The sequence below is a fragment of the Eptesicus fuscus genome, chromosome 17, assembly GCF_027574615.1.
Source record: "Eptesicus fuscus isolate TK198812 chromosome 17, DD_ASM_mEF_20220401, whole genome shotgun sequence".
In the NCBI taxonomy this organism is placed as follows: Eukaryota; Metazoa; Chordata; class Mammalia; order Chiroptera; family Vespertilionidae; genus Eptesicus; species Eptesicus fuscus.
In genome coordinates this window covers 59,867,175-59,890,753 of record NC_072489.1, presented here as the reverse complement: position 1 = coordinate 59,890,753, position 23,579 = coordinate 59,867,175, and the positions used below count along the sequence as shown (strand labels likewise).

Below are 23,579 nucleotides of genomic sequence, written 5' to 3'. Positions count from 1 at the left end.
GGTTTGAGTTAAAATATTCTATAAAAAGCTTTTAATAGAATCCAAAATACACACAGACTCCTGCAGCAGATCTTTGGCACTGCGTCCATAAAAGGAAAACAGAGCTAGCCTGCCGGCAGGGCCCGGCATGTACTGGCTCATCTTACCGGGGATGTGTGTGTGTTGCTGTGAAAACTCAGGTCTTGTCCTGGCCACGTGGCTCCGTTGGTTGATCATTGTCCTGTAGCCCAGGACGGTTGTGGGTTCGATTCCAGTCAGGCCACATACCAAGGTTTTGGGGAGCCCATGGGAAGCAACCTGTTGATGTTTCTCTGTCACATCAGTGTTTCTCTGGTTCTCTTTCTTGAAAATCAGTTAAAACGTAACCTTGGGTGAGGATTGAAAACAAAACCAAACCTCAGGTCTTCTCACTCCATACCCATCCTATCCCAGGCCGTTGATGTTACAGGAACAGAATGATCTCAGCACCATGAACGGAGTGTCAGCTCAGGTACTTTTCGGTTTCTAAGGGTTTCCTCTTGTGACATTGGAACTCTGGCTATACAGTAGCATGTTATGTCCTGGTTTTTAAGCGAATTGTGGTAATTCTCAGCAATACAAAGTTCCCGGTCTGGGGCATACACACGCGTTTTCTTTCCCGTGGCCAGTTCAGCCTGGCTGTTGGGAGTGGGGGGACTCCTGAGACCAAGGTCTGGCAGGAGCGGCGTGTCACGCAGATGGACGCAGTGGCTGAACTCGAAGGCCCGCAGCGTGCTTCTGACTCCTGGCTTTAGCAATGATGGCTTGCACAGCCCTGCCGGCGAGCCGTGTGTCTCCGGTGCTGAGGACGGGAGTGCGACGGTGAGGCCTGGGAACGGGACACTGACCCTGGAATATGCATCATTATTTAGTGAAGGCGTCGTTTTTAAAAGCACCGCATCACATGAACACTGAGTTAGGAAATCTGGATATGTCATTTAAATGTTAAATATAGAAAGATGTTTAGACTCCAGAGGACTTTACTGTTTACCATAAATAACTTTAATCTTAAACATTTACTGACTATGCACAGGCCTAAAAAATGCAGCAGTACATAAAGAGTTATAAAGAGGAGCAGGTGTTTTCTCTTTTCTCCGCCTTCCATCCTGCTATGCAGAGGCAACCACTTCCCCCACCAGCCTTTTATTCTGAGAAGTTTCCAACCCGTGGAAAAGAGCCACGTCTAATGCATGGACACCACAGGCCTCCGACCTAGATTTTAGTGTTGCCGCACTGTTGCTCTCCCTTTCTCCGGCTCGGTTTGTCTTTCCGTGTGAGCTGTTCCTGAACCCTTGGAGATCTAGCTGCAGATGTCTGGACATTTTTCCTCTAAGTACTTCCGTATGTATGTCCTAAAAACTAAGACATTTCTCTACAAAGCCAGAGAGTGTAATTCTCCAGAGAAATGTGATGTCCAAAGTCCCCTTTTACTTCCACCAATAGTGACACTGACAGCTGCTGCTGTGGTCCCATTCAGCCCAGGAGCCTACATGTCCTTCAGTGTTTTATCTCTTTAGTTTCCTATAAACAGTGTTTTTGTCTTCCTTATTTACTCTTTCATGATATGAACATTTTCAGAGGCCAGGCCATTTATTTTACCGAGTGATCCTCAGTTAGGATATGGTTACATAAAATTTAAACATTTTATCTTTTTTTTTTTTTGGGGGGGGGAGGAAGGAATGCTACATAGGTGATATTTGAACAGCATTTCTAATATCTCTTAATAATACCCTTTTATCATTTTTTCTTTTCTTTACATTTATTTTAATTTTGGTAAAGTATAGGTAACAATTTTCCATGTTGGCCATTTGTAAGTGTATGGTGTAGTGGCATGAAATATATTCACACGAGGCCTGGTGCACGAAATTTATGCAAGAGCAGGCCTTCCTTCCCCCGGCCCCGGCAGGCACCCGGGACCTGGGCTCCCCCTCCCTTGTCTGGAATGACATCGGTCTAATTAGCATATTACCCTTTTATTATTATAGATTGTTGTGCACCTGTGACCACCATCCATCTCCAGATCCCTCTTGCAAAACGGAAACTTCCCATGAACACTCACTCTCCCTCCCCCTCCCCTGGGAACCACCACTCTGCTTTCTGTCTTAGGGCCTCAGACAAGTGGACTTGTACAGTATTGTGCTTTTGTGACTAGTCTACTTCACTTAGTGTGATGTCTCAACCTTCATCCATGTTGTAGTATGTGCCAGAATTCCCCTTTTAAGACTGAATAATATTCTCTTTTAAGGGAGGGGAGGTTACCATCATTTTTGGGGGGATATTCATTCTTTTAAGCTGGTTCTTTTTTAAAAAAAATATATTTTATTGATTTTTTTACAGAGAGGAAGGGAGAGGGATAGAGAGCTAGAAACATCGATGAGAGAGAAACATCGATCAGCTGCATCCTGCACACCCCCCACTGGGGATGTGCCCGCAACCAAGGTACATGCCCTTGACCGGAATCGAACCTGGGACCCTTCAGTCCGCAGGCCGACGCTCTATCCACTGAGCCAAACCGGTTTCGGCTAAGCTGGTTCTTTTTAAGAAACAGAAGACGCAGAAAGAACCTTGACCTCTCTGTAGCTGCCCCGGGTAATTCAGCTAGAGGGCCTCCCCCCGGGGAGCTGTCCTGGTGCATGAGCGATAGTGTAACACGGATGGAAATCCTCAGGGTCCCATCGTCAGAGATGGCCCCGCAGACATTTGTATACCAGCCATTTGCTTTTCCATCTCCGTGTCAGTTGCCTTCCTCCGCTTTGCAGTCCCAGACTGTAACCCCGTTGTCCTCAGCTCGAGATGGCTCTGGTGCCCGGCTAGTCCTCGGCCCCCTGTTCTTCCGGAGCCCCGCTTGTACACACAATTTCATTGGGTGGTTTTCTCCTGTTAACCTGTCACATGTCCATTTGGTATGAGACCAACCAGAACTAAGGGAAAACGGGAGAATTTCCCCTCCCCCACATATGTATGTAACGCATTTGTTTATCCACTTAGGGGGATGGACAGCACGGAAAAGATTGATATTGGGGCTGAGGAGAGGCATTCACGATCTTACCCAGGTTCTGGTTTGGACGCTCGGGCTGGAGAGCAGTATTTCCCAAACACAGGAGGTGGGAAAGGGCCCGTTAGACACGCTGTCTAGGGGGTGGTTCGACGTGTGGACCTGAAACTTGGAGGGAAATTGCCACGCAGCTCATTTGGGCCCCGAGGCCATGAACCTACTGCCGCTGTGGGGCCTCAGCCTCCGTGGCGGCTTAGAGCCGTCTTCTCGCGTGGTGCTGACACCGGGACCTCCTCAGGATGGCAGATGGCTTTTCAACATTTCTCCCGGTTTGAGTCTCTGTTTAAATCTGAGTATTTTGGCTAAAAGAAAGATAGGGATTTAATATGAACAATATAAAGTTCTCTCTCAGGAGAGGTTTTCCTTTTATTCCCCCTCCCCCCACACCCACCTGCTTTTGAATGTTCATTTGCCCTCTGGTTTTCTCACCGGAAACGGGGGTGGGCTGGGCTCTTCTGTTTCTCCAGGCCCACCTAAAATAGCATTTTTCTAAAAATCTAAACTTTGGTTTCAAATTCAGCCAGGATAACTTGGCAGCTTAGCAGGAGAAAAATTTAAAAAAATATATTTTTATTGATTTCAGAGAGCAGGGGAGAGGGAGAGAGAGAGATAGAAACATAATGATGAGAGAGGACCATTGACCGGCTGCCTCCTGCATCCCCGCCCGGAATGTGCCCTTGATGGATTCAAACCCGGGACCCTTAGGTTTGCAGGCTGACGCTCTATCCACTGAGCCAAACCAGCTAGGGCAGCAGGAGGAATTTTTTCTTGAAGTCAGAAGAGCTTTGGGGTTTGATTTCCGTGGTGAGGGAGGTTCTGCTGACACTTTTGTGACAAGAGCGCTAGGTCTGTAAGAGCCACAGGATCCCCTCGGTGACTCCCTTGGCGATGTTTTAAGTGAACTTTGTAATCTGAACTCACATCATCTTTTTAACCTATGACCGCGTGTTCTCATCGCTGATCACCGTCCAGAGGAGCTTTGTGACGTGCTCCTGTGAGTCCTCCCACGGCGCTCAGCGCCGCTCTCCCGCGTGCGAGCCTCTGCCTTCTCAGGGGGCGCCCAGCACTCAGGCCTGTGTCCGGGCTTTGGGCATTTCTATTCCCACAGCAGTTGGGTGGTTAACAGTCTGATCAAAGGGAAGGACGAGGTAAGATCTCCAAAGGATAAACTGTGCTTGGCATAGTTTGTCATGATTAATAATAGAACATTTAAGAGCCTAATTAGAGCCTCTTTTGACTTCCTGTCATTGACTCTTATATTTCTAAAGAGGATGTTTTCATAATGGGTGAGTTTATGGAATGAGTTGAGTAGACGCTCATCTCGATATAGTATAGATTAGTTTAAATTAAGGATTTATTTCCAATTGTGATGTTCATCTCTTGGCCTTTTGAAAGGGTTATGGTTTTATAGCACTATTCTGGGAATAGAAATGGTAGATTTAACTTGTTGCCATTGGTTAGTGCAGTGATGGGCAACCTTTTGAGCTTGGTGTGTCAAACTTCACCAAAAAACTGAGCATAACTCGGGTAGTGTGTCACTTTGAGGAAAAAACATTATTTCGCAAATGTTTCATCCTCAGGAGCAGCAAATGTTTCATTCTCGGCATGCGGCCGCGTGTCATCAGAAATGGCTACGCGTGTCAGTGCTGACACGCGTGTCATGGGTTCGCCATCACTGGGTTAGTGTATGAAAAATACATCTAGAGGTGGCTTCTTTTGTCTGCTCAACCACCTGAAGATACACTTAACAATACTGCTCTTTTATTTACAGAGCAGCTCCTGTTTAAGCAGTTTGGCTGACTGCATAGGGCATTGGCCTGGGGGCTGAAGCGTCCCGAGTTATGCTCTGGTCAAGGGCATGGACCTTGGTTGCAGGCTGGCTCCTGGGCCTGGTCGGGTGCGTGCAGGAGGCGACCACTCCATGTGTCTCTCTCACATGGATGTCTCTCTCTCTGTCTCGCCCTCTCCCTACCACTCTATCTAAAAATCAATGGAAAAATATTCTCAGATGAGGATTTAAAAAAAAAAAAAAGGGAAGAGATTGCTGTGACTAACCCAAGTTCCTGATTGAACTGTAGCCAGATAGGAAGGAGTATAAAGAAGAGGCAGTCAGGTGGTCTAGCTTCCTGTTAATAGCAAACCCAGCCGAGTGAGTGAACTCTGCTAGAGGAGGAGGCACCCACACACTAGCCAGCGCAGCTTTCTGCTGCCCACGGTGAAGGGCGTTCTGAACACTCCCACTTAAAACCCACTTTTCTCTTTAAGGGCTCCTGACAGTGTGCAAGCTGACTCCAAGTGCACCCTGACCCCCCAGCATAAGCACGCTGTGCTCTCACAGCTACCATAGAACTCCAGGGTAGTGGTGGGCTGGCCCGTGTGGGCTCAGGTAAGTCCTGGCTTTTTTTAAACCATTTGGCATTCTTTTCAAAGTTAGTTACCGTTATGATTTTGTCATAAAAGAAAATAAGGCAAAACTTTGAAAACTGTGCCATACATGGGGGAAAAAGAAGTCTGTTTTCCAAACAGCTACAAGCCAGCTCCAGCTCCCGACCAGGAGTTCCATAGTAGCTATGAGGCCCCTGCGAGCTATGCCTGTGGCCCCAATCGCAGGGGAGCCGGAGCAGGTGTACAGCTGCTCGTAATAAAAATACAGCAACGAATCAGCAACGATACAGGGATAAGCGGTTTTGCATACTCACAAGTGTTGATCTACTTTTGCCCACCCTGTATATTAAAGCCTGGCCCAGCTTACACAACAATAATATGCACGTTTGTTTTCTGTAACAAGTTTATAGTTTACTAGAGGCCCGATGCACAAATTCGTGCACGAGCAGGCCTTCCTGCCCCTGGCTGCTGGCACCGGCTTCCCTCACAGCCCCGGCTTCATCCAGAAGGTCGTCCTTCTAATTAGCATATTACGCTTTTATTATTATGGATAATCTATAATATAGTATCTTTCATTTACTCTCTGGTCTTCATGTTTTTAAAGTCTGCTAACTGCCCCACTGCGTAGCCAGTCATGTATTCATCCCATCAGTTTTGAATAAAGCCCTAAAAGTGAACCTTCTCGGAGGGGCTCAGCTGTCCTTCATTGGCTTCTGAGCGTGACCGAGGAGGGACGGGTCGTGGGAAAGCGTTTGTGAGAGGAGGGAGCTCCGTTCCTCTGGAGGCAGGTGGGCTGTCCGAGCCAGAGCCTCTGGGCTCCCCTGCCGACGGCCTGCTCCCCGCCCTCGGGTGTTGAGGTTTTGCCCTGACAGTTATTTGCTCCTTCGCTGCCTACCACCTCTTCTACCTTCCTACCCCCTTGTTCCCTAAAACGGAGAAGGGGTGGGCATGCAGGGTTATGTGGGAACTCCACGGCATTTATAAGTTATGTGCACATACCCTGTGTACCCCCAAGTCGAGACCATGTGGTAGCTGTGACTTTAAATTATCCGAACCCTCTCGAACACCATGTGTACAGGGATACCCACCTTTCAAGAAACTGTCTGAACTTGATCAGTGGCTCCCCTTGACCAATGTGTAATAGAATATACCAGAAATGAGGACAGGTCAGTGATTCTCTTGTGAAATTTTATTTGTCATGAACTGACTCATCTGTGTAGCTGAAAACTCACCAGTAACTAATGAGCTTTTAATTATGGTTCATGAAAAAAAAGATATATTCCCAAAACATGAGGTAATAAATATTTTCTTTAAATATTACCTTGTGCCTATACTTAAATTTGTGTTTTTCATGTTCTGAGAAGTTTGGAGAATTTCCCACTGAAGAATGGAGAGCAGCATCTCTGTTCACCTCGCCCTCTGCCGGGACGCGCCCCCTGCAGGCTGTGCAGAGCCAGGGCGGGCCAGCCGGGAGCTGTTTTGTTTGTCGGGTTAGGAGTCGCACACGTGTCCGCTCAGGTGACACACAGCTCACCTTGGACAGTTCTGTTGACAGTTCTGAACCCTGTATTTGGAGGCAGACGGTGACACTGTGACGGCGACTCGGAAGCCTCTTGCTCCCTTTGTCATGCTACTCGGTGTCTGGTCTGTTCCCCCCCCCCACGTTGTGCTACTTCGTTTCTAGTTACAGAAATCCCTCAGAAACCTGAGAGAGGAAGTGAGTCTTAAGAAGACTGTCTCAGGAGAGTCCCAGCGGAGGCCGTAGAGGCCGCGCACTGTGGTTTGGAGCCCCCTTCTCCAGACGAGAGAGAGAGAGAGAGAGAGCGCTGGTTAGCTTTGGGGCCTCTTTGTCTGCAGACAGGAACTGCTGTGTGTTGTACGCACAGTGCTGTGCAGGCCTTCGCCTGGTCTCAGGTCAGGGGCCGGACTTTCTGGTCCGTGGTTTGCTTGCAGAAGGGCTGGGAGCATGTATGTCATGCAAAGAAACGGTTGGTGTACACACATGCACGGGGTGTTTTGAAGCCCTTTATGTTCTGGGTGGGGTTCCGGCTGTCCGGGGCCTTTACGTTGAGGAATGCCTTCATCTCCGCTGCTGCGAAAATAAATGCCCTCTAACAAGGCATTCCCATTTGACACCATGGATTCTTCCCTGGAACTCTGTGTGGCTGGAAAAGGGGGGCACTCTTCCGGGACAGGCTGTAGATTTCCAGAAAGCGTTTTTGGCCCCCGAGTTTGAAACGTCAGTGCTGGCTTTTCTGGCTGACGGATGTGGTGGGAAGGACTGTGTGAGTTTAGGAATCGGTGTTACTGTCTTTGTTTCTCACGTGGCCCAGCGTAGCGCTCTGCGAGCCACAGGCATTGAGTGCTGTGGGAATCAGTTCTCATTTGAAAGCTTAGTCATTTTTAACAACCGTGCCAGTGTCATACTCCAAGGACTGGCTCTTATGTATCTAATTCCTAATTCAGGAGCGCAACGAAAGACTGGAAATGTACTGAGAACATTTTGAATTAGTGTCAGTGTCCCGTCCCCCCCCCCACACACACACGTTCACGGTCCTGCAGTCTGGGCGCTTGGCTTTGTTCTCAGGCGCTGTGTGTGGTGCTTTGGAAGCTCCCAGCACCTCTGTTTTTGTCAGGCTTCGCAACGAGGGTTCCTGTTTCCACCCACGGTAATTTGTGTGGAGATTAATAATGTGCTTCCGTGGAAATGGCAAGTTCTTTATGGATTTGGAAAGGTGATACTTACTTGTTTTATCTCTCCACTTGCTGTTTTTAAAAATATATATATTTTATTTTTTACAGAGAGGAAGGGAGAGGGATAGAGAGCTAGAAACATCGATGAGAGAGAAACATCGATCAGCTGCCTCCTGCACACCCCCTACTGGGGATGTGCCCGCAACCAAGGTCCATGCCCTTGACCGGAATCGAAACTGGGACCCTTCAGTCCGCAGGCGGACGCTCTATCCACTGAGCCACACCGGCTCCACTTGCTGTTTAATGTTTTGTTTTAGCACATTTTTGTTCAAAATCATCCGCTTCAAGTTTTACTGAAGTTTTAATAATTCTTAATGGGTGTAAGAAAGACTTGACCCGAGAGATTCTGAGATCAGAATATTGCTAACTTGCACTTAACATCGAAACTGGCTTTAATTGCTCTAAATTGTCTCAAAGCTGCCGCGGTGGGGAAGGCGCGGCCTTTGCTTTGATTGACCTTTGAAAAGGCGGCGTAAAGGGCCGGGCGCCCAGTGCCAAGGAAGCAGCCTGGCTCTGGCTTCCGCAGAGGCGGGCAGGGCAGCGCCAGGTCCCCGTGAGGGCACCTCCTCACTGGGTGACGGTCTGCCACCCACCACTCATTCTGATCACGCCTCTGACCCCCATGAGCGTGGCGCGCGCTGCTGGGAAGGTAAGTGCCGGTGCCTGGCGAGGCAGTCGCGTTCTGGAAAGAAGGTGAAGGGAGGGAACCCACTGATTTTACTGGAGTATTTAGGGCGTTTAGAGGCTGTGCCAGGACCCAGGGAGCACAGAGAGAGAGTTCAGAGGGAACACTGCAGGTTCCTGCTTTCTGAAGAAAACCAGAACTGAAGTCTCTGTCTTGGTGCCCGTTTTAGGGGTGGTAGAGGGCGATCTAGCTGCTATCGAAGCCTACAAGTCATCGGGAGGGGACATCGCCCGGCAGCTCTCCGCGGATGAGGTGCGCCTGCTCAACCGCCCTTCTGCCTTTGACGTTGGCTACACGCTGGTGCACCTGGCCATCCGCTTCCAGAGGCAGGACATGCTCGCCATCCTGCTCACGGAGGTGAGTGCAGCACAGCCCTTCTTTACAGGACGGAAGCGTGCTCTTGTTTTCTGGTTTCCTCTCTCTTGTGTGTGCTTTTGTTCAGTACTGAGTTACATGTGACGTACAAACTGGGCTGTATCTGTTACTCACTCCACTAACAAATACTTACTGAGCACCTGCCATGTGCCAGGCGCTGCTAAAAGAGGGGCATGACTGTGTACACGCTTACAGTCCTCACTGAAAAAATCCACATGTAAGGGCACCCACGCAGTTCAAACCCGTGTTGTTGAAAGTTCAACCGTATATTGAAATATAGTTATCACAATGCTAAATCAAATTTGTGATATATAAGAAAATGCCTTTTAAAATTAGGCACAAGGTTAGTAAAAATGGAAGATTTAAATTTAATTAAAATTGCTATTCAAGTTCACGGGCCTGAAGTTAAGGGCTGCTGGCCTAAGCAGATGGTTGAGTCCTGAGGTGGAAGAGGCCAGAGGTGGGGGCAGGGTTCAGGGACATTCATGCTCCAGGGCGCAAGGGGCGGTGAAGCCTGGAGCCACTCCCACTGTTTGCAGCATTCCTGTTTCAGTCCACGTCGTTTTTTGGAAACATTTCCCAGGTTTTTGGAAAGGGACTGAAGGTTAGCTGATTGGAATAAGCTGATTTTGAATTTTTTTTTGGGATCCATTTCAACACTGGTGTGAAACAGGCAATTATATTCTGAACATGTTTAATATTTGGTTTTATATAATTCATTGTCACTTCAAGATTGGGTTCCTGGAGTTAAGATGTAGTGAGAATTTCATCACATCAGGTGAGTGGGACCGAATTTTCATGGAGAGTTTCAGAATGACACACTGGTGGCTGGGTGGGGGATGCAGGGTTTTTGAAACGGTTTACTTCCCTTAAGAGCAATCCCAGTTGAGTTCTCTGCATATGTTACGTAGGTGACATGACCCGTAAAACCGACTCTTTGGGCGGCTTGTTAGAAGATTGGCTCCAGACCCCACTTGTGCCTGGCAGCCTCCATTAGGGAAGCCCGCTGGGTCGAGGCTGCCGTCTGGCCACCCCGGACTCATGCATTTCCTCCTGTCCATACTCAGCCTTGACCCGCATTCTCTGCAGGCAAGGAGCCCAACCTCAGTGGGAATCAGACCTTCCGTCATTTGCTGCTGTTGGTCATTTATTATTTTTTTTAAAGTTTTCACTTAAAAAAAAAAATATTTTATTGATTTTTTACAGAGAAGAAGGGAGAGGGATAGAGAGCTAGAAACATCGATGAGAGAGAAACATCGATCAGCTGCCTCCTGCACACTCCCCACTGGGGATGTGCCCGCAACCAAGGTACATGCCCTTGATCGGAATCGAACCTGGGCCCCTTCAGTCCGCAGGCCAACGCTCCGTCCACTGAGCCAAACCGGTCAGGGCTGCTGTTGGTCATTGAAAAGGAGATGCGAGCCTTTCCCGGCCGCTCTGGGGTGCGCACTGCGCCAGCGCTCCTGTTCTCCTGAGGGCCGGGCTCCCAGCGTCTGCCTGGTCCACACGTGGGAAGCCAGATGCTTTGGTAAACATCCAGGATTATAAAAATGGGGAGGGATTTGAAGTCGGCAGGAACTAACCTTTAGAAAGAGCGTGCTTAATTTTTCCAGGTCAGGGAACTTGAAATACTCTTGGCAGAGCGGGAGAGGAATGTTGCTGCTTTCCCCGTGAGCTGGAGTTCCCCGTCTTTAAGAACGTGTTTATTGGGGCGTGATGGTTAGTCGTATGTAGGTTGTGTACTGTCCTCCCCCCCCCCGGATGAGCCTTTGGGAACAACACCATTTTACATACGTTTTCATGTGTGCATCTTTGTATATTTCCTTGGGAATAAATTCTTAGAAATTGCTGAGCCAGAGGCTAACTGGCTGTTTTCCTGGAATGATGTACTGATGCCTCCCTGCACGGTAAGGAAATGATACCCATACCCAATGCAGTTTAAAGTTAATTTAAAGTAAAAAAAACACACAAAATACCCCCTGGAGTTCCTGGGCTGCTGGTAAATTCTGTAAACACTGGTGTCCTGCGCCTGCGGCACGGGGTGCAGAGGAAGTGTCTTTTGTGTTGAAGGTGTCCCAGCAAGCAGCCAAGTGCATCCCAGCCATGGTGTGTCCCGAGCTGACGGAGCAGATCCGGCGAGAGATAGCGGCCTCTCTCCACCAGCGGAAGGGGGACTTCGCTTGCTACTTCCTCACCGACCTCGTCACGTTCACGTTGCCGGCAGGTGACTCCACATTTCCGTGGGAAAGACGTTTCCGATAGTACAGTAGCTCCTTTAAGGCCTAGGAGGTGATTCTGTTGGGAAGCTGGTCTGTGTGCATCGGAAAGGGCTTGACTCCCCTGTGTGTACGGAAGCGACCAGTGACCTTACGGTGCGTCCGGGAGGAGGACAGCGCTGGTGATGGCTGCTTTGTGGGCCTCGGATATTTAAAAACCTGCCTAGCCCATTTGTGTTTCCCTTTGGTTTTATTGTAAAGTATTGTCATTTTCCTCCGTTTTTCTTCTTTTCATGCCTAATATTTTGAAAGTAAGAATCAAGTTGTTTGCCCTAGCCGGTTTGGCTCAGTGGATAGAGACAGTGTCAGTCTGCGGACTGAAGGGTCCCAGGTTCGATTCCGGCCCAAGGCACCTACCCGGGTTGCCGGCTCAATCCCCAATGTGGGGCGGGCAGGAGGCAGCCAATCAATGATTCTCTCTCATCATCGATGTTTCTATCTCTCCCTTCCTCTCTGAACCCAATAAAAATATATTAAAAAAAAGAAAAGATCACGTTGTTTGAATCAAAGATACTGGCATTCTTTTGAAAGGATCATTTACTTTCTTTACTCGTTGCATTGATTTCTACTGTATCTTTAAAGCAACTTTTCATTTTTCATTCAGTGATAATTGGGAATGCCTTAGATGTTTTTTGTTAGTTGGCATTGAATAAATGCACCAAACACCAAAAGTTTCTCAAGTATCTTCCTTCTTGGTTCTGAGTGTTTTCAGCTTTTGTATTCAGATGTGAACAGGAGCATTTACAAATGGTAGGAGATAATAACTAAGCCTTTTAAAAAGAATATGTTTTTATTGGTTTTTTAGAGAGAGAGAGAAAGGGCGAGGGAGAGAGAGATAGAAACATCAATAATGAGAGAAAACCATTGATTGGCTGCCTCCTGCACGCCCCCTACTGGGGATTGAGCCTGCAACCTGGGCATGAGCCCTGACTGAGAATCAAACCAGCGACCTCTTGGTTCATGGGTCCCTCAACCACTGAGCCACACTGTCAGGGCTGGGTTAGTAACTTTTTTTTTTTTTTAAAATATATTTTATTGATTTTTTACAGAGAGGAAGGGAGAGGGATAGAGAGCCAGAAACATCGATGAGAGAGAAACATCGAACAGCTGCCTCCTGCACACCCCCCACCGGGGATGTGCCCGCAACCAATGTACATGCCCTTGACCGGAATCGAACCCGGGACCTTTCAGTCCGCAGGCAGACGCTCTATCCACTGAGCCAAACGGGTTTCGGCTGGGTTAGTAACTTTTATAAGAGGATTCTAAAGTCTGAAAAATTAACAGGCCTGCACAGAGATTGAGAATGTTGGAAGAGAATAGATAAAACTTTGTGTCATTAATTATTATTATTTGAATATCAGATAGCCTTATTATTTTTTGTCCTTTTCTTTCATCTTTATTGAGCTATGATTGACATGAAAGGAACAGGTATTTAAAGTGGCAGCTAGGAGGTGAGCCCTGTGCAGACTTCCTCAGACGCCTTCTCTTTGCAGATATCGAAGACTTGCCTCCGACAGTCCAGGAAAAGGTGTTTGACGAGGTGCTGGACCGAGATGTGCAGAAAGGTGGGCGTGGCGCCGCGGGGGCGGTTACCTCGCCTCGGTTTCCGGAAACTTTGTCCTTAGTTTTGTGCTTTGCTAGTGGCCTGGTTTCAGTAGTTCAGTGTGTGCCAACTTGTTTTATTTTCAACTTAAATTTAAAGCGTAGAACCCTTAGGAGAATGCCGTGGGCGCTGTGGAAACGCTCGTTCTGGTGGTTGTGTTTCCGGGGAAGTGCGCACTCACGCTCTTCCTGTGATCGTGACCAAGTCGCGGTGTGAAGGGTGCTGGACTGGCTTGCTGCTTCTTATTCCACACCGACCTTAGAAAATAAACTGTAAAGAACTTAATCAACAAATTACTTAATCTCGAGCCACAAGCGGTTTGGGCTCCTCAAAGGGTAACTATTTCATCTGACAAATGGGTTTAGGTGTTTATTCGCAGATGACACATCCGCCACTAGCACCTGGAGAAGTGTGTGTCCTCCATCGATGGCTCTGACTCCTGTGGGTGAGGAATGAACGTGCTGTCTCCCTCCCTCGTTAGAGCTCGAGGAGGAGTCTCCAATCATCAACTGGTCCCTGGAGCTGGCCACGCGCCTGGACAGTCGGCTCTACGCCCTCTGGAACCGGACGGCGGGAGACTGCCTGCTGGACTCGGTGCTGCAAGCGACCTGGGGCATCTACGACAAGGACTCGGTGCTTCGGAAGGCCCTGCACGACAGCCTGCACGACTGCTCCCACTGGTGAGCCGCCCGCGGGCGCTGCCGAGTCCGCCGGGGCGGGCGCTGCCCGGCGGCTCCGGGCTCTGCGGACGCTCAGGGAGACACTGAACATCTCGGTGGTTTTATGCCTTTTTGCTGAGCTTTAAAGTAGAAATGCCTGACGTTGTAGGAGGAGCCTTCTACACAGTACGGTCTCTGCTCCTGTTTTAGGCGGTTGGGATGTCATTCCCGTTAAAAGGCAGTAGACATTGCACTGTGAGTTCTTTTTCTTCTGAGGCGCAGGTGATTTGGAGACCAGTCTATGGTGCAGGGCAGCGTCTGACAAAGTACGGGACTAAGCGTGGCCCCGAGGTCACCCACGGAGGGGCGGCACTGGCCACGATCCTGTTTCTGCAGCAGCAGTTTGCTCTTGACATTAGTTTGCCCCCGGCTCTTCCCGTGGTTTTGGACATACGGTGTCATTCAGTTACAAACGAGAAAAGGGAGGCTGAAAGAGGCCAAATTAGACTTACATTGTCGGCGGTAGTAAGTAGCAGGGGTCATTTAAAAATGTGTCCTGTTTTCCGACCTCAGTATCAAAATGTGCCTCTCTTCTCATACACCTCATTGAGTGCTGACAGTGAGAGTGGCTACTCCACATGCGTCATTGCCCTCGATCTTGGTGTACGTCCCGAGCACGCACTGCCCAGCGCGTCTTCCTGCCGGTGTGGAGGTGACATGGAGTCCGGTAGACTGCGACCTCCACGAGAGGTGGTGGCGTCTTCCGTTGCGGGAGTTGCGGTGCCGTCGGTAGCCTGACGGGTAGAGGTTGTGCGGGGAGGGAACGCCCCTCTCGAGGAGAATCCAGGAGCAGCACCATCTGAGCTGGGCCACAGCTGCACGCGTAACGGGGCGCGGTCGCCTCCTGCGGGCACGGGAAGCAGCCCCGTGTCACCCGAGGGGCGTGTCCTTCAGAGAAGGGGGTTCTCACTTTACCTTCACTTACGGCTTTGCTGTTTGATGCTCTTCATGTGGCTCAGAGCCTCGGATTTATACATAGATTTCCTCTAAAGAATTCTCGGCATTTCTTGTGAGGCAGGAGCATGGCAGCAAATTCTTTCAGGTTTTGTCTGAGAAAGTCTTCAGTTCTTCTCTTTGGAAGGGTAATTTCACGGGATGAATCTAGGTGGTGTTTTTCCTCCAAACTTTAAAAACATTTCACTCCATTTCCTCTTGTTTGCCCGGGTTCTGAGGGTGGACCGGAAGTGAGGACTTGTGGTTCCTGGCTGGTGGATTCTGGGCCCTGTCCTTTGTAGTCTGCCTTGGAGGATTCGCTCACGGACTCCTCTCGAACTTCCTGAGTTGGAATGCGATAGGCCTCCTCTAACTTCTCGGGCGTTTTCCTCCTGGAGTTTCTCAGCCTCGTGGGTCTGTGCTGTGGTCTGACATGAGTGTGGGGAGTTCTCAGTCATTCGTGTCTCAACTATTTCTCTGTCCCCCGCCCCCCGTTATTTCCATGAGGCTGCAGATCACACTGTAGCCCTCCGTTGTTTGGAATTCTCTTTTTCTTCTCTCCATTTGCGTTCTCTTTCCTTCCCGTTCTGGAAGTTTCTGTTGTCATGCCCTCTAGCTGAGGGTGTGTCTGCTCAGCTGGGCGATCCACCGACAGGCCCCTCAGAGGCATTCTGCATTTCTGTCTGGGGTTTCTCATCTCGAGCATTTCCATCTCTGTTTACAGTGCCATCTGTCCCTGCATGCTGTCCTGGTATCCATCACAGCCCTAGCTTATGAATCATGGTTGTTTTAAATTTTAAAAGTAACATTTGAAAGCATCATTCCTATGTTTTGTCTAAGAACTTTACAGGTCTAGCTTTCACATTTAGTGTTTCTGATCTGATTTGAGCTAATTCTTATGGGAGGTGTGAGGTTTAAAACCACGAGCTTTGCATGTGGATGTCTGGTTGTGCCAGGGTCATTGAGGGAAGAGAGTCTTGTTTTCCCATTGAATTGCCCTGGGCTTTTGCTGACCATGATCTGACCACAGGTCCAGGTTGTCTCTGAACTGTCTTCCCCGGGGGCCTGTCCGGGAGGAGAGCTTGTGGAGGTTTAGGACGGCCTGTTTCCCCTGGTTCTCGTGCTGTTGGCACCGTCTTCTCTTTGCTGCTCTGAATCCTTTGGGTTTCCATCTAAAGTTTGGATCCATATTACCAGTTTCTGCAAAATCCTCCTCTGGGACTTGGACGGGGACCGCCTGACCCTGCGGGTGGAGCTGCGGAGCACCATCAGGTTCACGGTATTGATCCGTGGACGTGGAGTGGGTTTCTGGACGTGAAGCCAAACTCGCGTTGCTGTCCCTGGATTTAGTTTGGTTGTCTGTTCTTAACGAGCTGGTATTTCAGAGTTTATGTCTTTGTGTTGTGGGCATGATGATTTGACTAGCTTATTTTTTAAAGGACGTATTTTCTGAACTTTCTTGTCCTACAGTCTTCTTTGAGGAGTTTTGAATACCCCGTCATCATTAATTTCATGCAGATTTAGCAATCTCATTTACAAAATGATTCTGGGACCTAACCAGTTCATTTCCAGCTGTGCTCATCTCTTGGTTTGTAGCAACTTCCTAGGTCTGTGATATTTCTCCGTGAACTTTTCAGAGCAGTGTATTTGTTATTGGTGCATTCAAACCTACTTTTGCATTTTTTAGGTATTTTAAAAGAGGGATATCCATATTTTATTTTTAAGACACTTGACATTTAAACTTCAAACTTACACTCCTGGTAAAAACCCACCTTGATTACGTGGAGTAGAGAATTCTTTCTAACCAACCAAGAGTTAGACCCTGTCCCATCTGTTCCGGGCGTTTTAGAAAACCCTAAGCTACAGGCACTTCCTGTCCCGAGTCCCCAGGCAGCGCCTGTGGAGACACGGTGACCCTGCCGCCCTGACCTGCTTTGTGTGTGTGCACTGATGGAATTCACGCACATACAAGAACGGACCTGGGTTTTTAGCTCTTTACTAGTCCCTGTGCACGAATGCGTGCATCAGTGGTGTCCCTGGGCCTGGCCTGCAGCATCGGGCCGAAACGGGCTCTCTGACATCCCCGGATTGTGAGAGGGCGCAGGCCAGGGCGAGGGACCCCACCAGTGCATGATTGGGGCCAGGGAGGGTTGTGGGAGGCTGGCCAGCTGGAGAGGGATCATGGGAGGGCTCCAGGGCGTGTCCGGCCCATCTCTCTCAGTCCCGATCGGCCGGACCCCAGCAGCAAGCTAACCTACCAGTTGGAGCGTCTACCACCTGGTGGTCAGTGCACGTCATAGTGAGCAGTTGCGTGGCCTTAGATCATTAGCATGTTATGCTTTGATTGGTTGAACGGACAACTGGACGACCAGACACTTAGCATATTAGGCTTTTATTATATAGGATGAGAGAGAGAAAGGTGATGGGACAGGTTAAATGTCTGTCTTTACTGCAGAGGTCTTTGCTGGCTCGTTTTGTAATACAGTGAATCACAATTTTGAGCATAATTATATCTTGTTTTGCTTAATTTTATACTTGATGTAAAGAACAATAGATTTTGTTTTTAGTAATTCAGTCTACCAATGACCCAGTTTGATTTTCAACCTTCTTAATTTATTAGGCTGAAGCATTTAGGGGGGCATTAAATATAAAGAAGGAATTGTTTCTGTAGATAATCATAGAGAAATAATTCTATTTAGTGCAAGAAATCTCAAAGAAGCGGCTTTGCTGTTCTCAGGAACACGAGGCTGTTTCCAGCTGTTGTTAGTGACCAGGCATGAACACCATGCGCTCACGGAGAAAGGCCTGTCTGATTGGATTCAGCTTCTCGGATGATTTTGAGTTTTTTTTTGGTTTGTTTTTGTTTTTTAATTTGTAGACCAATAGTAGACAATTGACATGAACTGTTCTCTCACTAACGTTGGAAGTCTTGGTGAAGATTGGAGGGTAGTGAGCCACATTATGTCTGAGGAGGTGTTAAAAGATGGCTGCTAGCAGAGTGGAAGCATTTTTAATTTGAAAAACATATTGCAAGCCAGGTAAAATGACTAAAAGGGGTAATCTTCACTCGAGATGCTTACAAATGACACTCCGTGACTGGACGTCACACGTTCTGTTTACAGAGGCTTGTTTTGCACTGTCTTGTTGTAGGTTTTACACACGTTGGAAGGACTGGGAGTCGTGGTACTCGCAGAGCTTTGGCCTGCATTTCTCCCTGCGGGAAGAGCAGTGGCAGGAAGACTGGGCCTTCATCCTCTCGCTCGCCAGCCAGGTGAGAAGCTGCGGCGCACGCTGCCCGTGAGCACGGCGAGCCGCCTGAACCTGGGTGCTCAGGCGCGAGCCACCGCTGCTCAGACTCTGGCCACAGGGCCCCCGCGGGGCAGTGACCGCTTCCTCACTGAGGGGCGCAGTCTGTCCGGTGACGTCGGACTGGGATGACGAAGCACTGTGTGTGTGTGTGTGTAAGCACTGCGTGTGTAAGCACTGCGTGTGTGCGTGTGTAAGCACTGCGTGTGTGTGTGTAAGCACTGAGTGTGTGTGTGTGTAAGCACTGTGTGTGTGTAAGCACTGTGTGTATAAGCACTGCGTGTGTGTGTGTGTAAGCACTGCGTGTGCGTAAGCACTGCTTGTGTAAGCACTGCGTGTGTGTGTGTGTGTGTGTGTAAGCACTGTGTGTGTGTGTGTGTAAGCACTGCGTGTGTGTGTGTGTAAGCACTGCGTGTGCGTAAGCACTGCGTGTGTGCGTGTGTGTGTGTAAGCACTGCATGTGTAAGCACTGCGTGCGTAAGCACTACGTGTGTGCGTGTGTGTGTAAGCACTGCGTGTAAGTACTGCGTGTGTAAGCACTGCGTGCGTGCGTGTGTAAGCACTGTGTTCGTGTGTGAGCACTGTGTGTGTGTGAGCACTGTGTGTGTTCAGATTGCTTTTCTCGTGTGTTTCCTCTCGGGAAGGCGGCTGTGTGCCCGTCTTCCCCACCTGCTGGTGAGCTCCCATCCTGTGTCGGAGGGGCTTCACCGGGTCCTGGGCTGGTGCTGCGCGCTCTGGCCCTGGGGGTCAAGCTGAGACCTGGCTGCTCCCAGGGAGGCTCTTCCTGTGACTTGGGCCCCAGAGAAGGTGCCCCAGACAAGAGTCATTCCCTAGCGGCTTGGGGCGGACCGCTCGCAGGGAGCCGGAGGAGCGGCTGTTGTCCGTCTGCGCCGGGGCCTCCTGAGGACGTGTGGTCAGGGTCGTCGGGAGGGTGGCCCGGGTGCTGTCAGGGAGCGACGCTGCCGGTCTCCGGGGCCCTGTGGCCGCTCTTCTGTGGGGCTGACCGGAGGCGGGTGGCAGCAGGCCCCGGCGGTGGGATCCCGCTCCTGGCGCCGGCAGGCCTGGTGGGCCCGGGTGGAGTCAGGGACGCCTGCGCCGACGGCGGTGGGAGGAACCCAGTGCTGCTTCAGCCGACAGAGGTTTTTGAAGAAACGCGTTTGCATCGAGAGGGTGTCGGAGGCGGGTCGCGTTGTGTTTTCCGGCGGTGCCCAGCGTGTGGTGGTCAGTGATTTGGAGAGAAATGACCCTCGTTTTGTCCTGCGCAGCCTGGGGCCAGCCTGGAGCAGACACACATCTTTGTGCTCGCGCACATCCTCAGGCGCCCGATCATAGTGTATGGCGTCAAGTACTACAAGAGCTTCCGCGGAGAGACGCTGGGATACACCCGCTTTCAAGGTAAGCGTGGCCAGCGGGAGGGCCCGCTCACTGGGTGAGCTCAGCGCCGGCCGTCGCGGCCACATCCCGGCCACATCCCGCAATCGGGTGCCTCTCTCCTCCCCCAGGTGTGTACTTGCCTTTGTTGTGGGAACAGAGTTTTTGCTGGAAAAGTCCGATTGCTCTGGGCTATACGAGGGGCCACTTCTCTGCTCTGGTTGCCATGGAAAACGATGGCTACGGTACCCGCGGCGCTGGTGCTAACCTGAACACCGACGATGACGTCACCATCACCTTCCTGCCTCTGGTGGACAGCGAGAGGAAGTTACTCCACGTGCACTTCCTCTCCGCTCAGGAGGTAAGCAGCCCTGCCCTTCCGGCCCCTGGACGCGGGGACGCCGTGCCCCCACGCAGCGAGGGGCGCCCGGGACCTTGGGTGTGGTGGCGATTGCCGCTGTCTGGATGCCGGTCGGAGCTGCCCTGCGGGGGTGCTGTGTGGGGCAGCGTGGAGCGAGGACGGGAGCCCCTGCCCTCCCTCGCGCAGGGTGAGGGGACCAGGCGGTGCAGGGGGCCACGGGGTTTCCGAGTTGAGAAGGTGGTGAGGGAAGGCGTCATGAGGAAGTGACACCCGAGTCGGGAGCGGGGGAGCTGGGCAGGAGGAGGGCGGCTCAGCGTGGCGGGAAGCTGTGGCCTTGACTCGGGAAGCGGGGACGCCAGTGGCCAGTGGCCTTGAGGAGGCTGCTCAGTGGACACGAGACCGCAGGGGGTGGGTGGGCAGGACCCCGGCCGCAGACCTGGCCGGTCCAGGAAGGTGGTGGAGACGAGGCCGAGAAGGGAGCACGTGCTAAGTAAAGCCACGGGGAACCGCCCGCGTGTGAAGTGTCGCTGTTACTTCAGGTGCGGACGGGTGAGGCTTATGGCGACCTGAGGGAGCACTCAGAGCACCGTCTGCGGTGTCAGCCCGGGCGCCGCGCCTGTGCCGGCGGCCGTGGCCCTGTCGCCTCCTCTCGGCAGGATTAGTTCATGGGACGGCGGGGGCCGTGTCAGTCACGGGAGTTTCCCTCGCGGTGTCTGCCAGTCCCTGCGCTGTCTCTCCTGGTGGCCACGGGACGCTGGGTTTTAATTAGACACGGAGGAGGTGAAGCCACCTGAACTCAGGGAGCTGCTTTGGCCTTTCGGTTGGGAACCAGCGCCAGTCTGACCGCTGCGTTGTCTCCTTTCTTCCCTTCGCTCGGAAGCTGGGCAACGAGGAGCAGCAGGAGAGACTGCTCCGCGAGTGGCTGGACTGCTGCGTGACCGAGGGCGGCGTGCTGGTCGCCATGCAGAAAAGCTCTCGGCGGCGCAGCCACCCCCTGGTCACGCACATGGTCGAGAAGTGGCTCGACCGCTACCGGCAGATCCGGCCTTGCACGTCCCTGTCTGACGGAGAGGAAGACGAAGACGACGAAGACGAGTGAGCACCGGGAGCAGGAGACCGAGGTATCGGCTCTGCGGTGACCCCCAGCGAGCGGGCTGCTCCAGGCAGAGGCCCGGCGTGGGACCGAGCGGCCGCAGGACCTGCCTGGAGGGCTCTGACCCACACCCAGTGGAGGTGGCGCGTCTGCCGAGCGAGGACAGACTTCGCTTGGACGACAGCCTGTAAAAACCAATTCCATTCAGACAGAACTCTGCCTTTCCAGTCGTAACCCTGTCTATAAACGTAGCGCATGTGGTTGTGTAAGAACTTGTGTGATAGGAACAGTCGTACCAGCACCTCCATGTCCCCGAGGAGTTTCAGCATGGGCACCTCCAGAAGCACAGGCACGTGACTTTGTTCCTTTGAGATGTTTTTTAAGTAGAACCTGGCATCCTCTTTCCATCTTAAAAGATCCATTTACATCGAGCCTCACTCGAGCTCCTTAGAGATTGCAAACTTTTTGTACAAATTGTCCACAGCAAAACATAAAAATAAAACACTTATTTTATTAATAATTTAGTTCCTGTTGTGCCCAATAAAACCCGATCTTTAAGGAACAAACTACAAGGAAAGTTAAGAATTTTTATTGAATGAACTCCGTGTGGACGCTGTCCCTTGTCTGGGTTCCTCTCGTTTCGTGTGCTGTTCGTCTTGTTCCTGTTGTTGCCGGCCTGCCCCGTTCAGTATTTGGTGTTCGTTAGTTTGGAAGAGCGCCCTTCAACGAGGTGCTTCCGCCGGATGCCGGGCAGCATCCCCGCGAGCGGCTCTTCCTGGACGCAGGCAGAGGCGCGCTCACGCCTGCGCCCACCCACTGGACACAGTGGACGGCGTGTGCTCCAGCCCCCGTGGAGCCTCGGGTCCTGGTGTCTTGTATCCTCAGCTCTGCTTGAAGCAAATTGTTGGAAGGCATGCCTTTGCCTCGCCTACTTGGGAATATCAGTTCAGTACAGAATAAAGATTTAAAACGCAGTAAGGTGGTCAGTGCATTGTCTGAATGAATTTCGCAGTGAGCAGTCCGAGAGCCATCCTTATTGCAAGTGAAGACTCTAACCTTAGGTGAGAAAGACTTCCTGTCGGGAGTATTTGACGGCGTCAGGTACCCCAGCCCTTCAGATGGTCAGGATCTCACCGTCTCAGCACAGACGTCCTGACCAGTAGACGGTTGATGTGGCAGAGAATTCAGAAAGCAGCCTCACAGCGTGTGTATGTGTGCGCTTGCACACACACACACACACACACACACACACACACAGTTTTCCTTCCTTTTGATGAAAAGTCTGAAAACCTTGGAATATTTGCTTGTTTCCAAGTCCTGGTTACAACGGCATCAGGATGTGCGCGAGCTCAAACTCCAAAGCCAGGAGCATGTCTGGGGCTGGCATGACTGGTGCTTCAGCTCTTTCCCCCTCTGTGCCCAGGACGGAAGGCCCCCTTGCTGCATGCAGTGGGACTCCACAGAAAGAGGCAATATGCTAATTGACCACGACTCCAACACAAGATGGCCGCCCCCATGTGGACACAAAATGGCCGGCATGGGAGGGACCAGGTCTGCAGGGAAGGCAGTTGGGGGCCATTGGGCCTGCAGGGGAGGGCAGTTGCGGGGGGGCCAGGCCTGCAGGGGAGGGCAGTTGGGGGCAATCGGGCCAGCTGGCAGGGGAGCAGTTAGGCATTGATCAGGCTGGCTGGCAGGGGAGTGGTTGGGAGCCCCAGTCCTGGATTGTGAGAGGGGTCTCAGATTAGAGAGGGTGCAGGCTGAGCTGAGGGACACCCCCCACCCCCATGCACGAATTTCACGCACCGGGCCTCTAGTGTTACAATAAAGGTGAACGTACTGTTCCAAGTGGTCACCTTTTTCACTGACTTTTTGTGGTTTGTTTTCATTTTGGTCAGTAATAAGTTTCTTAGCAGCCGACACTCTGACTGCTTAGCACTAGCATCTCTCTGAACTCCCCCATATGAGCAAGGCTTCAGTGGGCAGAGACCTGGTGCGGTCGCTGTACGCAAACCGCCTTCCCAATCGAAGGAGCACAGCGATGCCGGGGTGAAAGCATCTGGTCATCATGGTCGACCCCGCAGCCGCGCTGCCCACAGGACCCCCCGGGAGCAGCCAGCGTGTCGTGGTCAGCGGGTGCCGCTTCCCGAGGTGCCTGTCCACCTCTGCGATCAGCACGGCGCCCCTGCCTGTGGGGACGGCCTGCAGGTCCCAGGCCCTGGGCTCCAGTGGCCGCCCAGCAGGCTGGCTGGAAAGGCCAGCATTTTGGGGGCGTCAATGCCATGTTTGTTTTCCCAAGAGAACATGTCCTTCCCCGAAGCGTGTGTGTGGCCGGGACTGCTGTGCGTGCGTGTCTGTTGGTTGACTGTGGCCCTTTCCCGGGAGGACACGGGGAGTGGTTTCGCTCTAATGAAAACAGGCGCATGGGGAACGGACCTGCCTTTTTGCCTGACTTGGGCTCCTTGTGCCCAGGCCCGCTCTGTGCAGGGAGTTCTGCCGGCCCCAGTCCCGGCGGCCGGGCTCGCTCTGCCCTGCCCCCCCATCGCCTGCCTCTGCCGGGGGTCCTGGGACTGACCGTGAGCTGCTGCTCCTGGACCTCCGCCTTGTGAGGTGGTTTCCACGTGACTGACCACGGAGGGCGGCGCTGG

At 51.4% G+C, this 23,579-nt stretch overlaps 1 protein-coding gene across 1 annotated transcript in view; it reads left to right on the top strand.

Annotated features, from left to right (window-relative positions):
- The window catches only part of ZRANB1 (zinc finger RANBP2-type containing 1), a 45,740-nt gene extending 23,214 nt beyond the window's left edge, over positions 1 to 22,526 (top strand). Inside the window, exons 3-10 of the mRNA XM_028132102.2 lie at positions 9,067 to 9,254; positions 11,343 to 11,496; positions 13,042 to 13,113; positions 13,633 to 13,831; positions 17,954 to 18,074; positions 19,375 to 19,504; positions 19,612 to 19,841; positions 20,722 to 22,526. Coding sequence (XP_027987903.1) covers positions 9,067 to 9,254; positions 11,343 to 11,496; positions 13,042 to 13,113; positions 13,633 to 13,831; positions 17,954 to 18,074; positions 19,375 to 19,504; positions 19,612 to 19,841; positions 20,722 to 20,940 — 1,313 coding nt within the window. The 3' untranslated portion in view covers positions 20,941 to 22,526. The remainder of the gene's footprint in view (positions 1 to 9,066; positions 9,255 to 11,342; positions 11,497 to 13,041; positions 13,114 to 13,632; positions 13,832 to 17,953; positions 18,075 to 19,374; positions 19,505 to 19,611; positions 19,842 to 20,721) is intronic.
- The last annotated feature ends 1,053 nt before the right edge of the window (positions 22,527 to 23,579 follow it).